The following is a 25,227-nucleotide window of genomic DNA, read 5'->3' as shown; positions in this document are numbered from 1 at the left end:
GCCAGAAATTGATCTTCTCGAAGTAATAAAATAGACACATTAGCTTCAATAGACTGTGTAAAATCTAAGACCATTAATATCAGGAGGGTGAAAAGCAGATGCAGCATGGTCTAGACAATTATTAACTTGTCAGGCATTTCTCAGGATCAGAAACCCTGGAAGTTTCTGATCCTGATGTCAAGTCTATCTACTACTAGATACATTTGTCATGAAAAACTATTCTTATATCTTCAATAATATTATCATAATGATATGTAATTTTAGGACAGTGAATTCCATTGTGTCCTTAAAATAACTGAGTAAAATATATTAAGCTTAAATATATAATAATAAATAAAGACAAGAGTGAAGTAGCCTCACTATAAGTTTTCCCTCCCTTTCAATACACACCTGTAAAGAGCCATTTTTGCAGAATTATAGTTGGCTCTGATCAAGAGATGTGTCACATTGGCAAGGACAGTCATCAGCTGATCCCGATCTATCTCCCTTTTGTTATTAAAATCCCGGAAGTTCTCAGGCACAAGTCTAACCGCATTCAAGTACTCTTCATAAGGTTGCAATGACAGGCCCTCAGCCTGGGTGCTTAAAGTAAGTCCATTTCCCTAATATTTAAAAACAAGACGAAATACATTTGTAATTCAATTTCATGATCAAGAAATGAAAGCAAATTTTGTGTTCAGCAATGTGGCTTTTCATTTTTACTATGTTCTTGTGGCGAACATGTAATGCTGTCTATAACTCAGTCCAGAACTATCAGAGATGTTTCACTGTGTTCCCCCCGAGGGATGTGAATAATAAATCTAAAAACTACACTCTTTGTTGGGATCTCAGAAAAGAAATAAAACCATGCATTTGCCCACCATTTTCCTCAAAGCAACCAATCTGACACCCCTAATCTTTAACTGAAGAACAAAAGTAGAGAAAAGATGTAAATATACCTCTAACTTTTCATAAAAGTCGTTAACAAATTTTCTGTTAAAAATTGCTCTTAGCAAAATCTGTGTTGATGTCAGTTTCCAATTGCTGCAGGTTGAAGTTGGAGGTACAGGTCATGTAAGGTAGAAAGAGATGAGAGCCGACACGGCAGGTGAGAACCTGAAGTGGTTTCTTACCACTCTGGGCATCCTTCCAGGAGAGGCTGAGCTGGGTCTTTTTATGATGGAGGGGGAGATGAAGAGTGGGGAGGATACAGGGACAGAGACAAGGACAGAGGATCAGGGCAAAAATGACAATGCATCTCCTGTCCCCACATTGCCAAGTACTGCTGCCTAATCATTCATGTGGGCAGGCAATGTGGCAGGAGGGGAAGGGGGACTTAAAGAGCCAAAAAGGTAGTTCCAATGTCAAAGCAAAAACTCCCGGCCCTTTAAAATATGAAAAGACAGGTGGCTGCGGGGATCGGGGATGAGGGACAAGTGCTGCCCTGAGGCCATTCCGGAAATGGGCCCTAAGACAGAATTCTCACACTCAGTGTCTCTGTGTCCAGACAAGGCGAATCCTGCTAATGGCCACCTGGCCATGAGCAACTTGTGACTATGGCCTTGCTTAGCCACTTCGAATCATAAAAGTGTCACCACCCTAAGCGCTTCAGCTCTAGAGCAGAGCAATGTAAAAGCAATTACCTTAATGATAACATCGGCATGAGACATGAGGTCACTGTCCACCGTTTCCACAGGAATGTCATAGGACACCGTGTACTTCAGGAATCCGCCAAATGCAGTCAGCTGGAACGTTTAAGTGACAGGGAACACCAAGGGGGGAAGTGACCATAGCCCCTCAGCAGGGAAAGTGGTCACTAGGAGCCATCTGGAAACAACTAGGCTGCAAGGTGTCTGAGTGGCCACAATGTATAAGGCAGTTCACATTAAAGGCAGTAGAAAGGAAGCTTATGATATGAGTGTTTTGTGTAATCGGTATTACCAAAATGCACTCCCTCTTAGAGGCTCCAAGGTAAATGACTATAAACGTCTGCTAGTCACACAACAGATATTTATTTCACTTAAACATTGTACAGGGTGGAGAGTGTGATCCATGGCTACAGTCTCAACATTTGGATCTCATCGCCCTGCTTGTAGGAGAATAATAAGGAACATGTTTGAACAGCTAAAGAAAGAACTAAAGGTTTTTCTTCCTGATCAGATATCCTTTAATGTAAAATAGAGATTTTATTTCTGCCACGTATGTTACAACAATGTAATGTTCAAAATCCAATCTTTACACCATAAAATTGGAGAGGTGATCTCAAGAGATTAAAAAACAAAACAAAACTATTGACCTTTGGTGATAAGATCATGTTATAAATAGAAAACATCTTTTAGGATTATAATTTGATGGGAAAAAATAATTATTTTCAAAAATAAAGACTACTTAAACATATATAAAACAAGCTATAAAATTAAAATATAATCATCAAACCAGAAATTTCCCAAGCTACAAGACCTATACTACTATGAAAACATACCATTACTTAAAAACAAACCAAACACATGGTAAAGATGAGCAGGGAACCATAGTTTTTGAGAGAGATGCCACTTAACATATTTTCAGATCGATTAGAATCTGGAGAGAAGTGGCATAATTAGGAGGAATGGAACTAAGTCAGTGAAGGAAAAGGTTAACACATATTAACAAACTTTCCACTTCATAGAATCACCATTTAGCATTTTCTAAACATGGAAAAGATTCTGTCTGTTCATAAATGTGAACTTTATATGAGCAACAGTCTCCATGATAATGAAACCAGGGGACAGCGCAGTGGTCCCTGAGCACGTTTCCCAGTGTCTTCTCTACGCCAGGCTAAGATAAGTACACAGCTAACTAAACAAAGCAGGGTGTGACTGACACTTCACAAAGGCCCAAGTGATCCAGGAACCCAGAGGAAAACAGAAAGTCTGTCACAGGAGAAGGGACGGGACTTCATACAACAGACTGTCTATGATGGGGCCAAAAAAGAACCAAAGTTCCTATTTTAATGATAATAAAAAGTCAAACATAAAAAGACTGTGTGCGTCAGGTGTCAGTAAATACTCTAATTTTCTGTCAAACATTGAAGTGACCAATAGGACTACTACCTAAAATGCCACCGTAAGTTTTCTCTTGATGTGCTCTGAGATCTTTGTCTAAGACACTGTCACCAGAAGTACCTTATTTCCGAGGTAAGCCTCCGGGGCTGACCAATAATACTTGGAAGTCAGCCTGCGCATGACCGCCGTGTTGTTGATGCTGACCTGATGATGTCCGCCCAGCACGTCCTGCTGAGACGGGATCTTATTTGGACTGATCAAGTCTGTGACCAGCCACCCGGACATGTCTTTCACCTTACCAAAAAAAAAAAAAATTCAAGCATTATAGCATATGAAATAGCAGTTACCTTAGATTTCACCTAGGCTAGCGCTAATGCACCCAGGCTTCTTTGCAATGAGGCGGCAGACCCAAAAAGCTTAACTAGGGATGCAGCTGACACATGCAGGACAGAGAACTGCAGGATCTGTGACCCTTCTATTTGTCGAAGGACCAGGAAAATCTGAAAACGAGCCACACATCCCCCAAATCCAGATCAAGTATAAGCAAACAGGCAAGCAGAGCTGTGAAGGCCAGCGATCTTTTTTTTAGATTAAAAAATAGCAAAAAACTTAATAAATGCATTGAATAAGATGTCTTCTGATAACTCTGACTTCTCCTTTCTTGTTACCCCCTACTTTTTAGCCAAATGCAAAAAAGTGTATAAAAATAACCTCCTGGTCCGAGCCTCACAATTTGTCACCTACATAGAGATGACAAGTGATCACCCACAGGAACTCACCTCTATTCTCAAGTATTGATCAGAGTTCCCTTTCCCTCCCCCCAGGCTGCCCCCACTCCTCACCAGCCTGATGGTAAGGGAAGGAGGGAGAAAAGGAAAGGAGGAGAGTCAGGGAATAGCGTCCCTACCCGCCCCCTACCCCACATGCTGAATACAGGTCTCCTGAGGTGGGACACGGGTAGACGAGGTGATTATCCCAGGTTAGCCCTGAAGCTCCTCCTAACCTCCGGGCATCACATTCTCTCCCTTAGTCACCATTTGGCACCCCCCTTGAACTCATCACCCCAGAAATCCCAGTTCCTAAAACAAATGGGGACCCCTTGCCTGCCCTCATAATGCCTTCATCACCCTCTGCCCACCCCATCCTAGCCAGCGTCTTTGATCTAGAAAAGTCTCCATGTCCCCGTGTCCTGGTGTGCTTCCTGGCCTGAGACCAGCATGGGGCAGGTGGGGTGAGAACTGATTTCACAACTGGATACATTTCCCCACAGAAGAAATTTAAGCACAATGCATTCTACAATACTGTAATAACAATAATCCTATTGTTTCAATAGAGAAATGTATGTGGGAACAAACCCGTGACCTAGAAGAAAACTTCAGCAACACTTTAATAGTGGGCTGCCTTTGATCCATGCCCAATGTCATTGCAAATGGATGAAAACAGCATCACAGAGAAAGGCAGCCTCATTGCTTTGTGATACAGCTCCTAGAGAGCTCCTTCGAGGGGGTGCACTTATTAAATCCTGGCTCTAGGAACTTGCGCGCACCTGACCGATGGACCAAGAAAGGCTGTCACAGACATCGGAAACACCAAAGCAGAAGCACTCAGAGCAGCCCTGGGGGTTTCTTTCCTTCAAGTTATAAAATCCTGGCTTGCAGTGATCACAGTGTTTCCCCTCAACATTTTCCTGCAAGTTAGAGTAAAAGGTTAGCTTTTGAAACGAATAGGTAGACAGAATAAAAAATGACATTAACAAGAAAGGTGTTTGGTAATCCAGAGAAGCAGGTAAATAAAAAGATGCTCAAAGTAAATGTGAAGCATCAGGATGCTAATATTTCCAGAACAGATATTTTTAAATACTTGTCATTTGATTTTGTAGTCAAGAATGAGGCTAAGGATCTTAGAGCTTAATCATTACATTTAAATGCTTTTTCAATATTTAAATGCTTTTTTGTATTATTTTAAATCTTTCATTTTTGCTGAACTTTCAAGCATTTAAAATCTGAAGAGGGCTATACAACTGTTCGTCTTATTAATAAATGCTCAAGATTATTTTTAGTCATATGTCACATGTGCCTAAGATTCTGCTTACATTGGAAATAAGCACATAAGATACACCTGGAAGTCTTTAGAATTAAGGGGGATATAGTTATTAATATCAGATGGCCAAATGAAACACCTCCCTGGTACCAAATTAAGGCATGCCTTATCGTTGTTCAATTCCTTTGCAAGAGAAATAAAAAGTAACGTGTCTGCCATTAATGAATGTTTTTAGAAATTTAGTGTTTGCACAGTTCTCCTCTCAACATAAAGCGAAAAAAGAATGTCACAGAAGAGGTAAAGGTCAGCCTAAGAAGTGTAGTATTTGGTTTCATTCAGGAAGTCACAGAAATACCTCTAGAATATATGACCACTACCCATAAGGCACCTAAAAAGAGCCAGGTGCCCATCTAAGTCCAAGGACGTACACTATGGCCAACTTGCTGTGACATAATGTCATGTTTCTCAGGAAACTGTTGAGGAGGGAAGACTTCTGCTTACACCTCGCTGCTTTGCTTAGGAACTGATCATCTGAGCCAATGGAATGCATTCCTTTTTCAGGAAGCCTCAAAGGAAACTCAGAGACAGTTTTAACCTCCACACGTACCTTACAGAGACACGGCTCCGAGCATGGGTCCTCATTCACACTGCCAGCTGGACTACAGTCACAGCGGACACAAGCTGGGTAACCCTTAAAGCCAAATTGGCAGTGATCGCATTTTTCTCCTGCATAACCTTCCTTGCATGCACATTGACCTGGCCATTTCCCTGGGAAGAAAAGAAGGGCAATGAACTAAATATTTTAGGCTTTTTGGCCAGAGTCTCGGTTGCAACTAGTATATTCAGCTCTGCCATTATTGCATGAAAGCAGCCATATATAATACATAAACAGTAAAACTTAATTTACAAAAACAGGCAGTGCCAGTTATAGTCCGTGGACAATAGTTTGTCAACCCCTGTTTTAAAGAAAGGAAACAAAGATGAAAAAGCACAGAGGCTGATGAGAATGTAAAATGGTGCAGTACCTTTGGAAAAACGTTTGGCAGTTCTTCAAAATGTTAAGCACTCAGTTCCCATACGATCCAGCAATTTCACTCCTAAGTATTTACCCAAGAAAAATAGCAACATACATCCACAAAACACTGTGTACAACTGTGTTCTTTAGAATTAAGGGCTTAATGTTTGTAGCAGCATTATTCATAGTAGCCAAAAAGTCTAAACAATCCAAATTTTCATCAACTCATGAAAGGATATATACAATAATATATCCATGGAGTATCATTCAGCAATAAAAAAGATTGAAGTACTGAGTCATGCTACAGTATGGATGAACCTTGAAAACATTATGCTGAGTGAAAGAAGCCAGTCACAAAAGACTATGTTGTATGGTTCTATTTATATGAATTGTTCAGCATAAGCAAATCTATATAAAGAAAGTAGATTAGCATTTGCCTAGGGCTGGGAAGACGGGTGAAGGGAAATAGTAATGAGTGCCACTGGGTAAGGGCTTTCTCTACGGAGCGATGAAAATGCACCAATACGTTATTGTAGATTGTGGTGATGGCTGCACCATGAAACTGCCAAAAAACATTGCACATGTTAAGTGAGTGTACTATGCTATCTGGCAGTGAATTATATCACAAAATGCATGTTTTTGTTTTTGTTTTTAAACACAGAGACAAATGGTAGAGGTCAATAAGCACTATATTTGCTTTTAATGCCAGCTCTGAAACTTCCTGGTTGTAAAACCTCAGCCAACATTCTTAATTTAACTGCTTTGAGCTACAGTTTCCTTGCCTGTAAAATGGGTTAAATGATTTCCTCTGCTACGGTTGAGGTTAAAATAAATAAATACACACACACACACACACACAAACACACACACACCAGAGATGCCAAAAAAACATATGCAAGTGGACACTTTGGTCAACGTTGCTCAAGCAGTAGTTCGCCATAATCAGAAGTGTCTGGATGCTGATGGTAACCACTTTTAGCACCTCTTGTAATTGCAAAAGTCAAACGTGACTTGTATTCATCTTTTGTTATTGGTATATATTGATTATTACAATTTTAATACAGTTTTGCTTTCTTAAAATGTGTATATATTTTTTTGGCTATATATATATAGATAGATATATATATATATCTATATATATAGATATAGATATAGATATATAGTCAATCAAGGGTGTCATTATCATCATCATCATCTTCTCATTGACAGTGGCATTTAAGAATCAATTCGGTTGTATAATTTACCCTCCAGGGTGCTGGTGGGCCCCCCAGTTGGCACCTGCTTCCCTGCAGGTCAATATCCGTTTTAACTGCTAGTGACACAATTTGATGGGGTCACAGAAGTCTTTCAACAGATGCAAACTCTTCAGAATACTCAAGTATTTGCAAATCCATTGGCCAGTTTTTGAAAAGGAAAGGACACTGACATTTACAAACTTAACTGGAAGATTTGCTTGCTTTTGAGATAAGATGTATGCTAAAGCCCTCTAAGTGTCTTCTAGGAGCTAAATAGACTGATTGCTATTTACTGTGTTCCGTGTAGGATTTTAAGCTGACCCTTATTTCTTCTTTCATCAAATGCTCAATTAACCTCTCAAATGTCATTTCATCACCCCGGCTTTGCCGTCTCTACACCCTGTCTCACTCCAATCATGATTCCTGATTTTGTTTCATGCCCATCGCCCTTATCCTCACCTGGCATTATATTACACGTGCATGCGTTTGTTTAGTGTCTGCCTGTGAGCAGGGACCTTAGTCATCTTGTTCAAGTATATGTTCCTAGGTCGTAGAAAACTGCCTGACACATAGTAGGTGCTTGACAAATATTTGGTGATCAAAAGAAGCAACACCAAATCATATCACCAAATTGCTACGCAATATAGTAATAGTTCCACTAGGTGCAAATCTTCTATCAGGAAAAAAAAAATCAATTACAAGCACAAAAATGAATCAAGTACTTACCTTTGTGTAAATCAGAATGGAGATCATCCTTAATACACACAGAACTGAAGGACCCCAAAGGGTCACAGTCACAAGGATGGCAAGGGTTGTCCTCATAAGGAGACACCTAAAAGGCAAAGGTTGTCCTGGATTATCTTATTAGAAATCACAGCAATATTAACAATAAAATAAACAATAATACCAATGACAAAGTATCAACTTTATCCCAGATGTGACTATTACAATGATATTGTGTACCCAGGGGGTATAGGTATCAGGAAGATAAGGTGAACTCAAGCTAGAAATCCCCAAACATCTTTTCAATGGTAACAGCAGCTAGTATCATTAGCCAAATGTCACCTTTCCTATTGTCACTGATACCCAGCCCCCTCTCACTCTGCTATCTGTCACAGCCATATATAAGCATCACTTATATATTCATCTGGTCACCTATGACCAGCCAATCACAGGGATTCATGTGACAACAACATATCAAGTCCATTGAGAACTGAATGACTGCTTCCTGTGCTCAGATACAGCTGCTTTAGTTACTGGCTGACTCTTCACATAGACAGTATTACAAAACTCTGAGCTTGCACAGCCAAGGGGCCCTGAATTCAAGTTGAATAAAAAAGAGTAGATATCCTTCTCTGAGCAAGAAAACAGGACAGGTAGATTAGGAAATTGATATCTGAAGAACACTACTAGCATAATAAGAATATAAATGAAATATTACAAAAGAAAATGAGTCACCAATACTGAGGCTGACACTTGGGGAAGTCTCTTTTCCACTATGGGAAGACAATGAAGCTCAGCTATGGCAAAGAAACACTCTTACTTTGTGTGGTCTATAATATCCATCGATACAGGTTTCACAATTGATTCCCACGGTGTTCTGCAGGCAATTTATGCAAACCCCTCCTCCTCTGAACTCTCCAGCAGTATTCAAACTTCTCTTCTGATTTGCAACACTTTCGTCATAGTAACAGTCTTTGGCTTTATTGTGACAATTACATTCTAGGAGAATATTTTAGCATCTCAATTAATATGTATATATTTTGTCTATCTAAGGAAAACACTTCCCACCCTAAGTAAGTTTCTATGACTGTAAGTTTTACTTAAAATTATAGAATAAGTAATTTTAGTAAGATATAGCCAATCTTACGGAGGGCAATTGGGGGAAGCTATCAGAATTATGAATGTCTGTTCCCATTTGATCCATCAGTCTATCTTCTGTGATTATATCTTGCAGAAGTGGTTGCACACTCGTCAAAGACATGTACAGGTTTAATCATTGCACTATTGCTTAAGTTAACAAAAGACTGGTAACAACCAAAGTATCCACAGATATTTTGTTAATTATGTTAACAGTTTTAATTATATTATATCCATACAATGGAATTCAGTGCTATTATTTTTAAAAATAGCATTTCATTTTGCTAATATAGGAAAATATTTTGTCCAGCTATATGGTTGCATTGTAAAGCAATGTATAGGATGGCACACGAAATATGTCAGGTTCTGTGTACAAACAGTGTGAGGTGCAGAAATATGTTAATATATGCTTTATTTGCATCAAAAATTTCAGGAAAAACACACTAGGAAATAAAAAAAAGTGGGAAGGATCGAGATAGAGTGGAAGTAATGTCTTTCACTACATAGTTTTATATATTGTCAGATGTTGGAATCTTGTGAAATTATTGCCTATTTAAAAATTAAATCCAAATTAATAAAGAATAAATGAATCTATGGGAAGGGGAATCTTAGATAAAACAGCAAATCCATAAAGGTACATTTTAAGTTTCAATAGTTTAAATTTTATTAAGGTAATCTGGACCTACGGGAACTATTTGAATATGACTATCTAAGAAAACAAGTCATTTACTAATTACCAATGTTGTTAAGACACCACAAGCTTAAGCATACTGAGAGGAGGGAAAAGTTCTACATTCTTCCAATTCTCAGAGGACTTACCTTCACACATGTTACCAGAAGAAATGGTCCCGGGCCTCCAGGGCTGCTGATGGTATCCAGGACAACAGCTACTGCAGCTCTGTCCACAGGTGTTATGTTCACATTGACACTGTAGTTTCTAAAAAACAGGAATACAAAATTGCATCTGAAAACTTACCTGCATATTTTTCTTAATTTCATTTTAAAAGGAAATTATTACAGTAAAAAAAATGTAGCAAGACTTTACAATCGAGGATATGTGGCTATACAAAAACAAACTGGCATTTAATTTTTAGAGAAAAATACACATGTATGACTTAGTACAAACAGAAGTAAGGAGGAATAAAGCAAAACTAAAACAGGAATTACCTAACAAAAACTTTTCAAAAAAGAGACACTGACTATGAGGGTTTGAAAGCTCCTATTAACAACTTTCTTGAGATTCATCTACATATTTTTCAGCATCAATAAGAGAATAATCGTATTCAAGAGTTAAATTATTACAAAAATTGGAAAAAAGAAGTAACTTCGTGTAAATTGTTTAAAATAAGAAGAGATGTCATCTTATTCACTGAATATTATGCTAAAACAAATAAACTTTATCTTGCTTTTAGTACCACAAAAATGGAAGAGGGAGAAAATGGGAGGGAGAGAATCCTTCTTTTAAAAAATGTAAACATAATTTATAACTGCACATGTTTTTTGCTTGACTGTCTTACAGAGGAGAGCTTCAAAATGATATGGACAGTGAATTGTACATTTAAAATAATTAAAATAGTAAATTTTGTTATATGTATTTTACTAAAAAAACTCACAGTAAAGATTTAATTGGAAATATATGCTCCAAACAAAGCAAAATGAAAATTTTGAAAAAAAAAGAAAGTTTATGGTGACTTAACAAAAAACAAACAAACAAACACTGAAACTAGTTATCAGATTATCAGAAAATCTTTCTTGCAGCATGATTTTATGCCTTTCAACAGCATGATTTTATTTGCCTTAAAAGAAAATTATTTCATTTTAAAAGGAAATTATTACAGTAAAAAAAATTATTTATTTAAAATTAATTTATGCAAAATGATTTTATTTGCCTTAAAAGAAAAGCACAATACAAGCATAGATACAACTTCCATTTGTAGTTTTAGCAAAATGTGAAAAGTAGAACTCACCTTTGTACTTTCATCCCATGGGCAGCTACTAGCATGGCCATAACAAATACACATTCCTCCAACAGAAATGTCTTTTATTGAGTAGTAATACTAAAGTAAAAGAAAGTTACAGAAAAAAATTAAAACCTCTTCTATTTCAGTGAAAAGAAAATGTTGGCACTCCAACAAATATCTCAGTTGTTATTGGAATTCTGAAAAATAATTAGATATGCATTTTAAAATATATTTCATGCAAAAAGAATTTTTGTGTCCAATTAAAAGAAGTAATGTTTAATTCGCTCATCAACAGTAACCACAGGCGTCTAAAAGTATTTCTCAACTTGGCTTCATCTTAAACCAAGGCAGTCACATGTTCAAAACCCATGCTACTGAAAACCCTAAGATATATTGCTAACTTGAATACAGCACTATATAAAAAGGATAATAAACTCATGACCGAGTAAGATTCATCTGGAGTGCAAAGTTAATTTAACACATAAAAACCAAAAAAAGTAAATTACTACATGAACAGAATCAAGGAGAAAAGTCATATGATCATTTCCTTAGATTCATAAAAAGCATTTTATGAAATTCAACACCATTCATTTAAAACAAAAAACCAAACAAAACAAACAAACAAAAAAACTCAGCAAATCAGAAGTAAAAGAGAAATTCTTCAGCTTAACACAAGGCATCTATGGAAAACCTAGAGCTAACAGTGAAAGATTAAATGCTTTCCTCTTCAATGCTTTCCTCACCATTTCTATTCAACATTCTGTGGGAGATGCCAGCCAGTTCAATAATTCAAGAAAAAGCATAGACATACAAAGTGCACAGTAAGACTGAACTGTCATTATTTGTAGATAGCATGATTGTGTACATAGAAAATCTACCCAAAAACTACTAGAAATAATATGTGAATTTGACAATGTTTCAATGTACAAAATCAATAAACAAAAATGAATTGCATTTCCATACACTAGCAATGAATAAATAGAAAATAAACTTAGAAAGCAAACTATTAACACTAACATTTAAAAACATAAAAAACTTAAGAATAAATTGAAGAAAGGTTGTTCGAATAAACAAATAATAAAGCAATGACAAGAGGAATTAAAGAAGACCTAGCTAAGTAAAGAGATATAGCATGTTATGGACTAGATGATCCAATATTGTCAAAATGTGTTCCACAATTCTTCCTAAACTGATCTAGAATCAGTGTAATACCAGTGAAAATCTTAGCAGGATTTTTTTCTTCTTTTTGGGGGCTAGAAATTAACAAACTAATTCTAAAATGTATAAGGAAATACAATGAATTCAGAATAGGCAAAATAATCTTGAAAAAGAACTGAGTTCAACACTTACTGCAAAGCTACAATAATCAAGAAAGTTTGTAATTAGCATTAGGATAGACAAATAGATCAATGGGACAGAATAGAGTCCAGAAATAGACCCACAAAGATAAGGTCAAAGGAGTTTCAACAGGGCACCAAAACAATTTAATAGGGGAAAGGAAAGTGTTTTCCACAAATGATGCTGGAACAGTTATACATGTATATGAGGAACAAAAGAACCTTGACCCCTATCTCACACTAAACACAAAAATTCATTTGAAATGATAGCAGCTGTAAAAGCTAAAACTATAAAGCTACTAGAAAAAAAGCATAGTATAATATCTTTGTAAACTTGGGACAAGCAAATATTTTTCAGAGAAGATACAGAAAGCATTAACTACAAAAGAAAAAATGATAAGTTGGATTTCATCAAAATTAAAACCTATACTCATCAAAAGTCATAGTCAGGAAAGTAATAAGCAAGGCTCCTGACAGAGAAAAATTTGCAATAGAAACACATCTGACAAAGGACTATATACAAAATATATAAAGATCTTTTATAACTCAGTAATAAAGAGACAGATAACCCTATTTATAAATGGACAAAAATTTGATCAGATACCAGTAAGCACATGCTCAACATTAGTCATCAAAGAAATACAAATTAATATCACAAGGAGATGCCATTATACAAGTATGTATATTAGAAAGTTGACATAAAAATGACCAACAAACCAAATATGTTAAAACACGTGGGGTAGCCAAAATTCTCACACTTTGCTGGTCTGTAAAATGGTACACTTACTTTTTTTATTTTTATTTATTTATTTACTTACTTACTTATTTATTTATTATTTATTTATTTAATTTGGGAATGTTGGGAAACGATTTGTTTCTCCAGGGCCCATCAGCTCCAAGTCAAGTCGTTGTCCTTCAATCTAGTTGTGGAGGGCGCAGCTCAGCTCCAAGTCATCGTCTTCTTCAATCTTAGTTGCAGGGGGCGTAGCCCACGATCCCATGAGGGAATTGAACCTGCAACCTTGTCGTTAAGAGCTCACGCTCTAACCAGCTGAGCCATCCAGCCACCCCTAAAATGGTACACTTACTTTTGAGAAGGCTTAGCAAATTCTTAAAAATTAAACATACAGCTATCCTATAACTCAGTAATTCCACTCCTAGGTTTACCCAAGGGATTTGAAAATGTTTGTCCAAACAAGCCTTGTACACTTAACTATACACTTAAAATCTGTGAAATTTTCTTCAATGTAACTGATATGTCAAACTTTAAAATTTTCTTTTAAATGAAAAAAAGGAACATCCCTCTCTTGCGGAAGATTAGACGTGGAGACATACTAGAAGGTGAAGAAAAATGACTGCTACATTCTCTATGTCATGGCTGGGATAGGGTGAGGGTAAGGGGACATGAGGACATGATGTCAGAACCATCACCTAGTTTAAAGGTGGCATTTGAACAAAGCATATGTAACGGTCTTCAATAACATAAGCAAAAAGGCCCACCTGGAAGGAAAATGCCAACCAAAAAGAAAAGTATATTTCCTTTAAATAAAATAAAGTTCACATGGTCAGCAGTGCTGCCATAGACTTACTCGTCTTGTCACAATAGGATCCAGGTCTTTAGGGTCACGGTGGCTGAGGGTCATAAGATCAGCATTGAGGGTTCTGATGCGCTGTAGGCGAAGGCGGATATATCGTGCAGAAGTAAATTCCAACAACTTGGGGGAAAGATCATCAGCACTTGGTCTGCCATTGATTAAGGATGTATGAATCTAAAGACATCAAAAGAAACAAATGTCAATTTAAGCATGCAAAAATATAGCCCCGGGTGTTTAACTTCAGGACACAATCTTTACTGATACCACCTAAAATCATACCAAGCAACTAGCTTCTTGCAGAAACCTAACATTTGTTAACTACTTGTAAACATCATGAACACAAAATGTCTTCAATTAATTTGAAGTTATCTCTGAAATTGCTGGAACCTTTTAACAGGAGCATTTCTCCCAGTGTGGTGAGGGTATTTTAACATGTATCAATAGGCTATGACTTCTCTGAAGAAAATTCTGGATGCCATGCATAGACTTGGGAGAATGAGAGAAAATGCCAGAAAGCTTTGTAATACCCACTAAGCTCAATGAGTCTGGCTCTTGAAACAATGCTGGGTTCCTGCTGTGCAGAGCACTTGGGAGAGTTTTTGTAGTTTTATCTCATCAAGCCAGTGCTAGGAAACAATGGCTTGTTTTGGATTATGCTCTGACTTTTATAAAGTGTGTACAATCTGGGCGTGTTGAGCACTGAGCTGGAATACTTCACAAGCCATCTCCAACCCTCAACACTACGAAAAAGAAGGAGAATTTGCAGAGAAAATTGGGAACTAGATCTTTTAGAGGCATGTAAGCTCTTTCTTGAATATCTCAACAAATGTTCTCGCCCTGGTGTTATGGGAACGATGCTCTGAGGAGGGTCTGAGGGAGTTACTAAATCACAGCCGAGTGAAGACAGGGATCTCCTTGAAGGGAAGAAATGAGATGAAGTGTATTGGTTATGAAATCAATCATCAGTCAACACCAGTCAATGATACATTAAACACAGCTAGAATTGTTATATTAAAGGTCTTTGTGGTCAGCACTAAGAGAGATCCATTTTGTGTGTTTCACGTTGGCTTTTGTGATGGCTACCTTAACCTTTGAGGTGGGGGCGTGGTCTGACGAAAAACAGACATCACTGCAGTGGGTACAGTACCTCTCCATGCTCCAGTGGCACCAGCCTAGAATAATACGAGGTACAGATCACTTCATCATCGGCCCTGTAAGTGGGTGGCCCCCGTCTTGGGGTTATATTGTAACGAGTCAAACACTCCGTGTCACTAACTGCATAATACTGCCAGGGGCTAAAGTTGGTGCCATCCAGAGAACGCTCCAAAATCCAGTTTCCGGGGCGAGGGGCATTAGCAGCTTTGATGATGACATAGGCGACTTGAAAAACCTGAAACAAAGAAACTGAAAACTCTCAATCAAGAATCAGTGACAACTGCTCAAAAGAAAAAGGGCCTCTTGAGAGAGCGACTGTTATACAATGATTGCCAATGTCCCTAATGCTTTGGAGGATGGCTGCTTATAAGTGTTAATCGGAAATATGACTTGTGAATGTTCTCCTGGTGGCATCTGTTTTCAAAGTAAATTCAAAAAGCACTCAGAAAGTTGTATTGTTATTAGTAGTAGTATTACTATTAACATAAGTGCTTGCAGTCTTATTTCCAATGTCTTTCTCCATCTGGATCATGAATGATAATAGTTGTATTATATTACATTAATAGTAGTATTAAATGTATTTTTCATAGCTATTTGGAGATAACATATCTCAATATGAGAAAAAAAGTCAGTCTACAACATGTGTGCCTAACAGAATGGTTAACATTCAAAACACTGATACCACCAAATGCTGACAAGGACGTGGAGCAACAGGAACTCTCATTCATTGCTGGTGGCGATGCAAAATGGTACAGCCCCTTTGGAAGACTTTTTGGTAGTTTCTTACAAAGCTAAACATACTCTTACCATACAACCCAGAAATTGTACTCCTTGGTATTTACCCAAATGAATTGAAAACGTCCATAAGTGAATGAATAAACAAAGAGTGATATATCCCTATAATGGAGTATTATTCAGTGATAAAAAGAAATGAGCCCTCGTGCCACAAAAATACATAAAACCTTAAAAGCATGTTGCTAAGTGAAAGAAACCAATCTGAAAATGCTACATATTGTGTAATTGCAACTATATTACATTCTGGAAAAGGTAAAACTATACAGATAGTAAAAAGATCAGTGGTTGACAGTGGTTAGTGTTGAGGAAGAAAGGAATAAAGGGAGCACAGGGGATTTTTAGGGCAGTGAAACTGTATGATACCGTAATGGTGGACACATATGATATATTTGTCAAGACCCATAGAGTGTACAACACAAAGAGTGAACCCTCATGTAAATTACGGACTTAGTTAATAATGATACATGAACATGGGCTCATCAATTGAAAGGAATGTTCCTCACTAATGCAAAATGTGAACAATAGGGGAATCAGATGGACATGGGGAAATATGGGACCCTTGTACTTTGTGCTCATTTTTCCATAAACCTAAAACTGCTCAAAAAAAGTAAAGCCTATTAGTTAAAAAAACTTAAAGTTACCTAGTAGAAGAGAAGCAAACAGGGCAAAAGGGGTGTAGATGATAACTAACAACATGAGGAAACTAGCCAGACAGATCTTGAATTTGGAAGGAACCCTTGTAGATATCTAGCCCATAATTCAGCACTTAGAAGGAATCATCTCTCCAACAACCAGCCCCTGTGGGAGTATTTGCAGTGACAGGAATTTCATTTGCTCCTAAGACGGTTCTTTTGTCTTCTGAAAACTTCACATTAGAGGATCTTTCCTTGCATTGATTCAGGGTGTCCCACAAAATCGATGCTCTGGAGGAAAGGTTTTGATTCCACTTTCATGTAATTGTCCTTCAAACATTTGAATGTAACTATCATATATTACTCTAGAATCCAAAGTTTTCAACATCAATATTCTGATTTCCTTAAAATATTCATCATTTAATAAGACATCATCATCTTGCCCCAATGCTCTGGACAACATCTAATTTTAAAATGTGGTTCCCATGAACAGAATACAAAACTCCAAATGTTTTCTGAATTGCGACAAAAATGGTGACAATATTATATTCCTTGTTTTAGTAACTCGGCCTTAGCAAGCATCACTTTTCTAATAGTAAACTGAGATTACAAACTTAGATTACTAAAATTGGGGTTGCAAGCAACAACAAAAAAATGCCTTCTTCCATGTGAACTTCTATCTACTCAAGATTTCCTCCAACCCATATTGACAGAGGTGATTTTTTTAAACCAAAGTCAAGTATTTTTTTAAAATATATATGTCATATATGTATGCAAATGCTTATATACCTATGTGTGTTTATGTGTCTATCTATTTGTGTAGGCATTGGGAAGGAAGTCATTATTCAGTTCTCTGAATTTTATTGCCTTTGGGCTCTTTGCTTTTTGTTTGTTTGTTTGTTTGTTTTGTTTTAGTTTTCCTCAGCTTAGCTCTTACCAATTGCAGAAATACAAAAGCTCCTTAAAATTAACCCCCCATAAAACAAAGAATTTTACATTCATCTACTGAATCATTCCCTAAGAAGGAAGATTTTTATCTTACTATAATAACTCTGCTCATCTACAAGGAATGTCCCGTAGCCAAGTTTAGTCTGCAAGTGAGGTTAGGTGTGATACTTTTTTTTTCATGTTTATATTTGTAATTTTATTCAATTGTACTTCTTGCATGAAATAACATTTAAAAATACATGGATATAGTTGTTTTCTTTTGACAGAATAATTTCTAAGAGAAGCATTAATTGATTAAAGTGTTTCTAATTAACATTAAGTGTGATACTTTGACTATCCATGTTCACATGCACTTTTCCTCTAGAATATAACCACTGCTTCTAAAGCACATTAGAAGCAAAATAATGTTCTCAGATTTCAAAAATGAGGAAAATCAGGAACTGTATATTTGTTATTAATGCTTGAATCTGGAGCTAAATGTCCAATGTTTTAAAATCTAGAATCAGCTTTATCAATTACAACCACTTTTAAAAATTAAAATAATACAAATGCTATTTTGTCCAAGCACAAGTATCTCCAGAAAATTCTCCCATGAATGTAATTACATGGTTTTTGTTTTCAAGAGTTTATTTAAAAAAAAAAACACAAACTTTCCCCCAGTTTTATAATTCACATATTCTATAATTCATTTGTTTCACTGATTTACTCTATTTTAATATTACTGAAACCCTAAAACTTCTCAGAAATACTTAGCAGTTAATCCTGTCTTCTCTGGATCTCGTCCTGAAGAACATTCAGAGCTGGTTCGAAAGTTGGTGGTGGTTACATTCACCTTCGCAAAGATCCAGCACTGTCTTGAAACACCACAGTGGGATCTATCTGTAATAGCTTTCCATTACTTTTCACACTGATGTCCAAACTAACTGAAGAGAGTTCATCTTTACTTATTGCTGTCCAATTGCCTTGAAAATATTTTCATCATAAAAGTAGAATTCTATGAGCATGTGGGTCACGATCATTCACCACTGTTGAAACCACACTTCATAAAACGGAGGTGCCTGGTGAGACGACATGGTCGTGTGGCCCATTGGAAAGCGATAGAAGGCAAGGTAATTTACAAATTAAATAAAATGTATTTACCTTCTATTTTTCAATGTCACATTTGAAAATGGAAAGAACTAAGAGGTTTACCTCATGGGTGTTACGAGCTTTATGAGTATCATCTCATTTAATCCCAAACAACCCTGTGACTTTCAAGTTATTGTTGTTCCCATGTCACATATTTGGAAACTGATGTATAGAGAGATTAAAAGACAAACTAGTGAGTTACAGGTCCCAATAAGAAACCAGGTGATCTCACTCCAGAGTCCTTAGCCACCACACTTATTTCGGAGCACTGCCCCCCAAATGTCCACACACACCACACATAAGGTCCCTGAATTTCTTTTTTTTTTTTGTAATAACAAAACAAAACAAAAAGTCTCCTCCATTCATATGGACACTGGGCAGTCGCAGTTGTTCTGGCTAACTCTGTAGTTTCTGTCATGACAGCCCTGGGAGGGGATAGAGAGTATGAAGAAACAAAAATTACTGATGGCTAATGTTTATGTAGCCTTAATATGGCCAGGGACAAGCTAAGTGCTTTATGAGAATCATTACCTCTTCTAATCCTGACAACTACATTCTTCTTATGAAGTACATATTATTTCCCCCGTATTACAGATGAGGAAACTGAGGCACAGAAAGATTAAGTAATCTTCCCAGGATTTCACAAATACTAAAATGTATATCACAGGACTTTGAACATAGGCCATCTGTTCTCCTACCCGCTATGCCACACTTCTATAAATTGCAAGGAAACAGAAGAATGAAATCCCAAGCTGAGGCAACTGGTGACTACTAACCTAGTTTTTCAAAACACTTGCCTCAACCAGGAGCAATTATTTCAATATCATGTTCTTGTACTTTCATCAAACCCTTGTTAGCTTTTTATAAGCAGACCTTAGTCGTATGTGATTAAATGATGCCAAATGGAAGAACCACAGTGGAAAAGCTTCAGGACAATCCCCCAAGGGAAGAACTGTTTAACTCTTATCTTGACCAAGGCCTCCAGCTATGAAGCTGGGCATTGTCCTCACAATCTCTCAATGTTCCCTAGGTCCCCAAATTGAAGACCAGGAAACAAATCAAGAAAGGGACTGTGAGCTGTAAATCTGCAAAAGGGGAAAAGGATTCTATGAAGCATCTAAACACAACCTGCCTTCACTTAAGCCAAATTATTGGCTGAACTGTGTTTCCCCAAAACTCATATGCGAAGTCCTAACTCCTAGTACTTAACACCGATTATATCTGAAGCTAGAATTTTTAAGGAGCTAATTAAGGTTAAATGAGGTCATACAGGGGGGCCCTTAATCCAATATGACTGGTGTCCTTTTAAGAAGAAAAGAATAGGACACAGAAACACACAGACTAAGGGCGAACCTGTGAGGACACACTGAGAAGGTGGCCATCTGCAAGCCAATGGGAGGTCGCAGAAGAAATCAACCCTGCCGACACCGTGATCTTCAACTTCTAGCTTCCAGAACTGTGAATTAATACATTTCTGTTGTTTAGCAAATTACTATGGCTCTAATTCACCAACTGTGTGTTGACAAACAGGTCTTACACCTAATATAGAAAAAGTGAAGGATGCTCTGTTACTATATAGAATTTTAAACCTTTGCCCAAATGAACCAAATGAAATCCATGATATTTCTGTTGCCCCCCCCCCATTTTTTTTTTTTTTTTTTTTTTGGTTGACTAAACAGCTTTTTCTCTTCATATATAAGGTTGGCTGAACACAAATTGATGACACAGGGTTTTCACTAAATTCAGAGTCATTGTAGTCTTGCCAAACCTGCAGCTGATACAGCCACTTAAAAATCCACTTTCATCATGGTTTTCCACCAAGAGGCCTCTGTTAATGATCACCGGAATGCACAGAAACGGTGTCATATAAATAAAGTAGACAGACACACATCAAACACCAGTTTCTACAGAGGAATCCAGACAGGAATTTTCACGTGAGCCTCAATCTTAACTTAAATATATTAAATGCACCTCAGGCACAGAGAACTGAAAAATACAGACAGCCTAATTCTCCAGAATCAGAGGTCAACTTCAGACATGCAGGGGAAAGTGAGGTCTCTCCTCTACAGAGCAGCTCAGCTGCTCTCTGCAGCACCTCTGCAGGTATTCTGCAGGGGGCCTGGGTATCACCAGGGACTCCCCTCTGGAAATTCTTCATACAAGCACTTACCTGCCTCCATGGCAGTAACTAAACAGTGAATGGAGAAATGTTTTCTCTCTTACATGATGGAAATGAACTTTTACAGACAAGAGATTTACGTTGAGTCAAATTACATTTAAAGAAAAATAAAGTTAAGCGTATTTGATAAGGAATATCGCTCAATTCTCCCTATCAAAGTGGTGAATTTGGGCTTTGTAAGCTTTATATCTTATGACATAATTAGAAAATAAAATTCAAAATGATCATTGAATTAATATTTATTACTCAAGAATGCAGAAGTTATTTACTAGAAGGCGAATAACTAATGGCAGATATGAATCACTTCTGGTTTCACGGAGTATTATCACTAAAGTATCCAATCAATAGATAATCATGTAAACTAACAACAAAAACTAGGCAAAAGAAGCGAAGTTAGGGCTTAGAAGTTTACTTGGCATTTAGAAAATGTGCCATACACATTTTTAGGTAAATCTCTTATGGGCAATTACTTTAAAATATCATTGTTATTATATTTTACTTCGCTGTTTTATTGTTCTCTCCTCATTTTAGAACCAGTATATAAAATCAACAGGCAAAAGGAAGTAGTTTCATGAATGAGAAGAGAATTTAGAAATAAAATAGATTTTTTTTTTCTTTAACTTTGGTGTTGTCATTAGAAGTACAAAATGAACATGACAAGGTCCGTTATCTCCCCGCACTTCTTTTTTTCTTGCTTTTTCTTTTTATCGGTGGTAAGAAGGACTGCTCACCAGTAGTGACAAATTTAGATTAAGATCTTTCTCCTTAAAATTCTTAAGATTCATGTCTCAGAATACCAAGGAATACCCACTTGGGAACCCTGCTCAGATACCTAAATGGACACTGAGGAAAAGGCAGAGTAGGAAAGATGATCACCAACAAATGGAGGTCACAGAAATATGAAGCCATCTAAAAGTAAATAGTAACCTGGAACCAATAATCTCAAGATGGGAAAGGGGTGTTTAAAACACCTGTCAGAGTAGCTCTGTTTTCATCAACAAGAAAGGCTATTTAAAAAAAAAATGCCCACCCAGTAAGTAATCCCAGGTCCATGTGCCGTTGTTTCCATTTAAGGATGACTAGTAACATAATTTCAAAGGACAAGTGTTGAACCCCTCTAAGAAGTTAAAACTGAGAAGTAAGAAGTTGGTTTCCATTCCTCATCTCAATGGATTTCTGCACACGATTGTTCCCAACACTCAACTTCACCAAGTATTCTGGAATGATTTTGCTAAGTTTGGTGGAAGATTAGTTGGAACTACCTCAAAAGCACAACCAGGCACATCACCAAATGCCTATTTGTGAGGATCTTCACTCTTCCCCTGCCCTGTAAGTGCCATGTAATAACCTATACCCTAAATGAGATAAACCTGCTTGCAAAATGCAGTTACAGGCCATTCCAGGACCTGAGAAATGCAAGAACTTTTCCCGTCCCTGACTCCTAACCAGAGCCTCAGCCAGAGCTAATCAGTTTTCAGCTGTGAAAATCTCAGCCTCTGAAATTACTTTAGAGTCTTCCCCAAAAGGCAGTGTCCCATTTGTTCATGTTGGAGCAGAGGTGGCTCTCACTAGCATCCCTTTTTTCCCCTTCTGATTGTGGAAGCAGACTCAGAAATCTGTCATGGAAATTGAAGAAAGAAGTCAGCAATCTTCCAGTAAAAAGCAAAACTGGAGGCTGTTTTGCTTCCACGGGTGGCTGCAGAGGTCGGCCTGACACACGGCTTCTTGTGTAACACACATGCTGAGCAGATACATGCACACCTCCTCGGTGGCCTTGCCCTGGGGGTCAGGAACTGTGCAGCCTGAGAACAACCTGCCCAATAAAAGAAAAGCAGAGACATAGCCCCTCTCCCCCCCAGAGGAGCAGGGTCAGCTCTTCTCCCAGTTAAAATAGGGATTGCTCCTCTCGTGGGGAGGGAAGAGGGATGTGTAGAGAAGCAGAGAAGTTACTATCAGAGAAGCGCTCCACTGGGACACCAGGCTGGGAGGAAGGGACTCCCCTAACAGTTTTCACTTAAGACTCAGTCAATAAACATTGATTGAGCATCTGCTTTGTAATGGAGATTGTAGCAGGTCATATAAATACGGTGGTGAGGAGGAGGCCGTGGTCAGTGGGCTGGATGCCCTAATGGGAAAGACAGAAGTTGCCCAAGTCCCCATGGAGAAGGATGGAAGCATTGAAGATGTCTGGGTGTGGCCAGCAGAGTCTGGAGAAGGAGCATGTGGTTGGGGAAGACTTCTCAGAAGGCATCTCTGAAAAGAGGGGAAGACCGAGTAGGAGATGTCCCAGTAAAGACAATAAAAGTGCAGAGGGACAAGGAGCGAGGCCCCCTTGGGACCAGAGCGTGGAGTGGTACAGATACTGCAGGAGGGCTAGTTGCCTTGAGGGTAGCAAACGGGAGGAAGTCTGGACAGGACACAGGTCTTGGCGCCACGTTAAAACTTTTAGACCATTACAGAACCTTAAACCAAGAGTTACAAGATCACTAGGGATGAAAAGATTATGGAATTGGATGTTGGTGCTGGGAAATCGTGAGAGATGGTGCTGACCTAGTCAAGACCAAGACTAAAGTAAAGGAAAAAGTGAGTGGATCTTAAAGAGTTTTCTAAGAGGTCAAATGTGAGTGAGAAAGAAAAAAAGAAAAAGAGCCCAAACAGGGCTTTCCTACTTTGGCCAAACCCTCTCTCCACCTCAGGAAGACAAGGGAAGTCCTGCCCACATGGCCCCAAAGTCCATATTCCCCCTTTCTTTCCTCAGTCCTAGAGAATTTCTGGCTGAAAACTTTTGAAAACTCTTCTTTTCACTTTATCTCTAGTCCTCACTTTGACCTTTCGTGCCCCAGTAGATCTAGCAATGGTGAGGAGCTTATAATGTCATATCCCTTCTTCTCACCCCTTATCATGGGAAAACAGTATCATTGCACCCTGTGAAAGTAAAGGGGATCCCTAAACATTAAGCTTCGCAGATCCAACTGGTGATACAATCTAGAAAAGCCGTGCAAATCTGTGCCTGTGTAACTCCGTTAAACATTAACCTATTAGTTATACATTTACAACACCTAGAAACAATAATTATGTGTTTCTTTCCTTTGATCATTAAATCCAGCTGAATCATTTATACTTTTAGCATTAGAGAGGTTAGAAAGCATTTTTCGTTTTTGTAAGATTTTGTTCTTTATGTGAAACCTTATATCCTCTTTGAAGATTCTCATTTTTCTTTAGATGTATCTAACTTCATTGAGCATCTATCATTTGTCAGGCATCGAATTTACAAATCACCACATTTAAAACTTATTAAAAAGAGAATATATAAATAAGGGTATTATGTAGAAGGCTTTTATTTATTTAAAAACATATGGTGGGAATGTAAAATGGTGCAGCTACTGTGGGAAAACAGTATGACGGCTCCTCAGAAAATTCAACATAGAATTATCATATGAGCCAGCAATTCCATATCTGGTGAGATATACTCACAAGAATTGAAAGCAGGGACTCAAACAGATATTTGTATCCCAATGTGTATTGCAGCACTATTCATAATAGACAACAGATGGAAACAACCCAAATATCCATCAATGGATAAATGCCTAAACAAACTGTGGAATACATTGGAATATTTTTCAGTCTTAAAAAGAAATGAAATCCTGATATATTCTACAACGTGGATAAACTTGGAAGACGTTATGCTAAGTGAAATAAGCCAGACACAAAAGGACAAATACTGTATGATTTCACTTATTTGAGTTACTTACAGAGTCAAATTCACAGAGACAGAAAGCGGAATGGGTGGTTAACTGGGGCTGGGGCGGGGAGGTAGGAGTGAGGCCCTAGTGTCCAATGCGTACAGTCTGGGTAGAGTTTCAGTTTGTGATGATCAAAAAGTTCTAGAGATGAACAGTGGTAATGATAGCACAATGTGAATGTACTTAATACCACTGAACTGTATGCTTAAAATATGGTTAAAATAATAAATTGTATGTTACATATATTTTACCAAAAAAAAATAATGAAAATAGGGAGAGAAAAGTGAACGGTAGGAAGACTCAAATTTTTTGTGGAAGATGGAGATTTCTACATTGAATGTGAATAAGAATGTAGTATTTTAAAGTCAGGGATGAACTCGGAGAAGCCAACAAAGCCATCTGGAGGTCAAGCAGACAGCTCAGAGGGGATGTTTGAAATCTTATCTTTTCCATGACCCTATTTCTGTTGAGTTGTTACTTTGGTGAGGCATAATGATACTTCAAGAATACAAACTCAGAGCCTCAAACAGTTAGGGGGCCCTGTGATGACTTGACTGAAGACCCACAGTTCAGACAGAATT

General features: G+C 37.7%; 1 protein-coding gene across 1 annotated transcript in view; it reads right to left on the bottom strand.

Moving 5' to 3' along the window:
- The window catches only part of LAMA1 (laminin subunit alpha 1), a 159,963-nt gene that overhangs the window by 88,376 nt on the left and 46,360 nt on the right, over positions 1-25,227 (bottom strand). The window contains exons 4-14 of the mRNA XM_033087811.1: positions 15,214-15,456; positions 14,061-14,240; positions 11,141-11,230; positions 9,993-10,110; positions 8,857-9,035; positions 8,040-8,145; positions 5,671-5,831; positions 4,570-4,710; positions 3,144-3,317; positions 1,623-1,724; positions 391-602 (exon numbers count right to left, since the gene is read on the bottom strand). Of these exons, the coding sequence (XP_032943702.1) occupies positions 391-602; positions 1,623-1,724; positions 3,144-3,317; positions 4,570-4,710; positions 5,671-5,831; positions 8,040-8,145; positions 8,857-9,035; positions 9,993-10,110; positions 11,141-11,230; positions 14,061-14,240; positions 15,214-15,456 (1,706 nt within the window). The remainder of the gene's footprint in view (positions 1-390; positions 603-1,622; positions 1,725-3,143; positions 3,318-4,569; positions 4,711-5,670; positions 5,832-8,039; positions 8,146-8,856; positions 9,036-9,992; positions 10,111-11,140; positions 11,231-14,060; positions 14,241-15,213; positions 15,457-25,227) is intronic.

The sequence above is a fragment of the Rhinolophus ferrumequinum genome, chromosome 19 (genome assembly GCF_004115265.2).
Source record: "Rhinolophus ferrumequinum isolate MPI-CBG mRhiFer1 chromosome 19, mRhiFer1_v1.p, whole genome shotgun sequence".
NCBI classification, from domain to species: domain Eukaryota; kingdom Metazoa; phylum Chordata; class Mammalia; order Chiroptera; family Rhinolophidae; genus Rhinolophus; species Rhinolophus ferrumequinum.
Note: the sequence above shows the minus strand (reverse complement) of the source record. Positions and strands in the feature narration are given on the sequence as shown.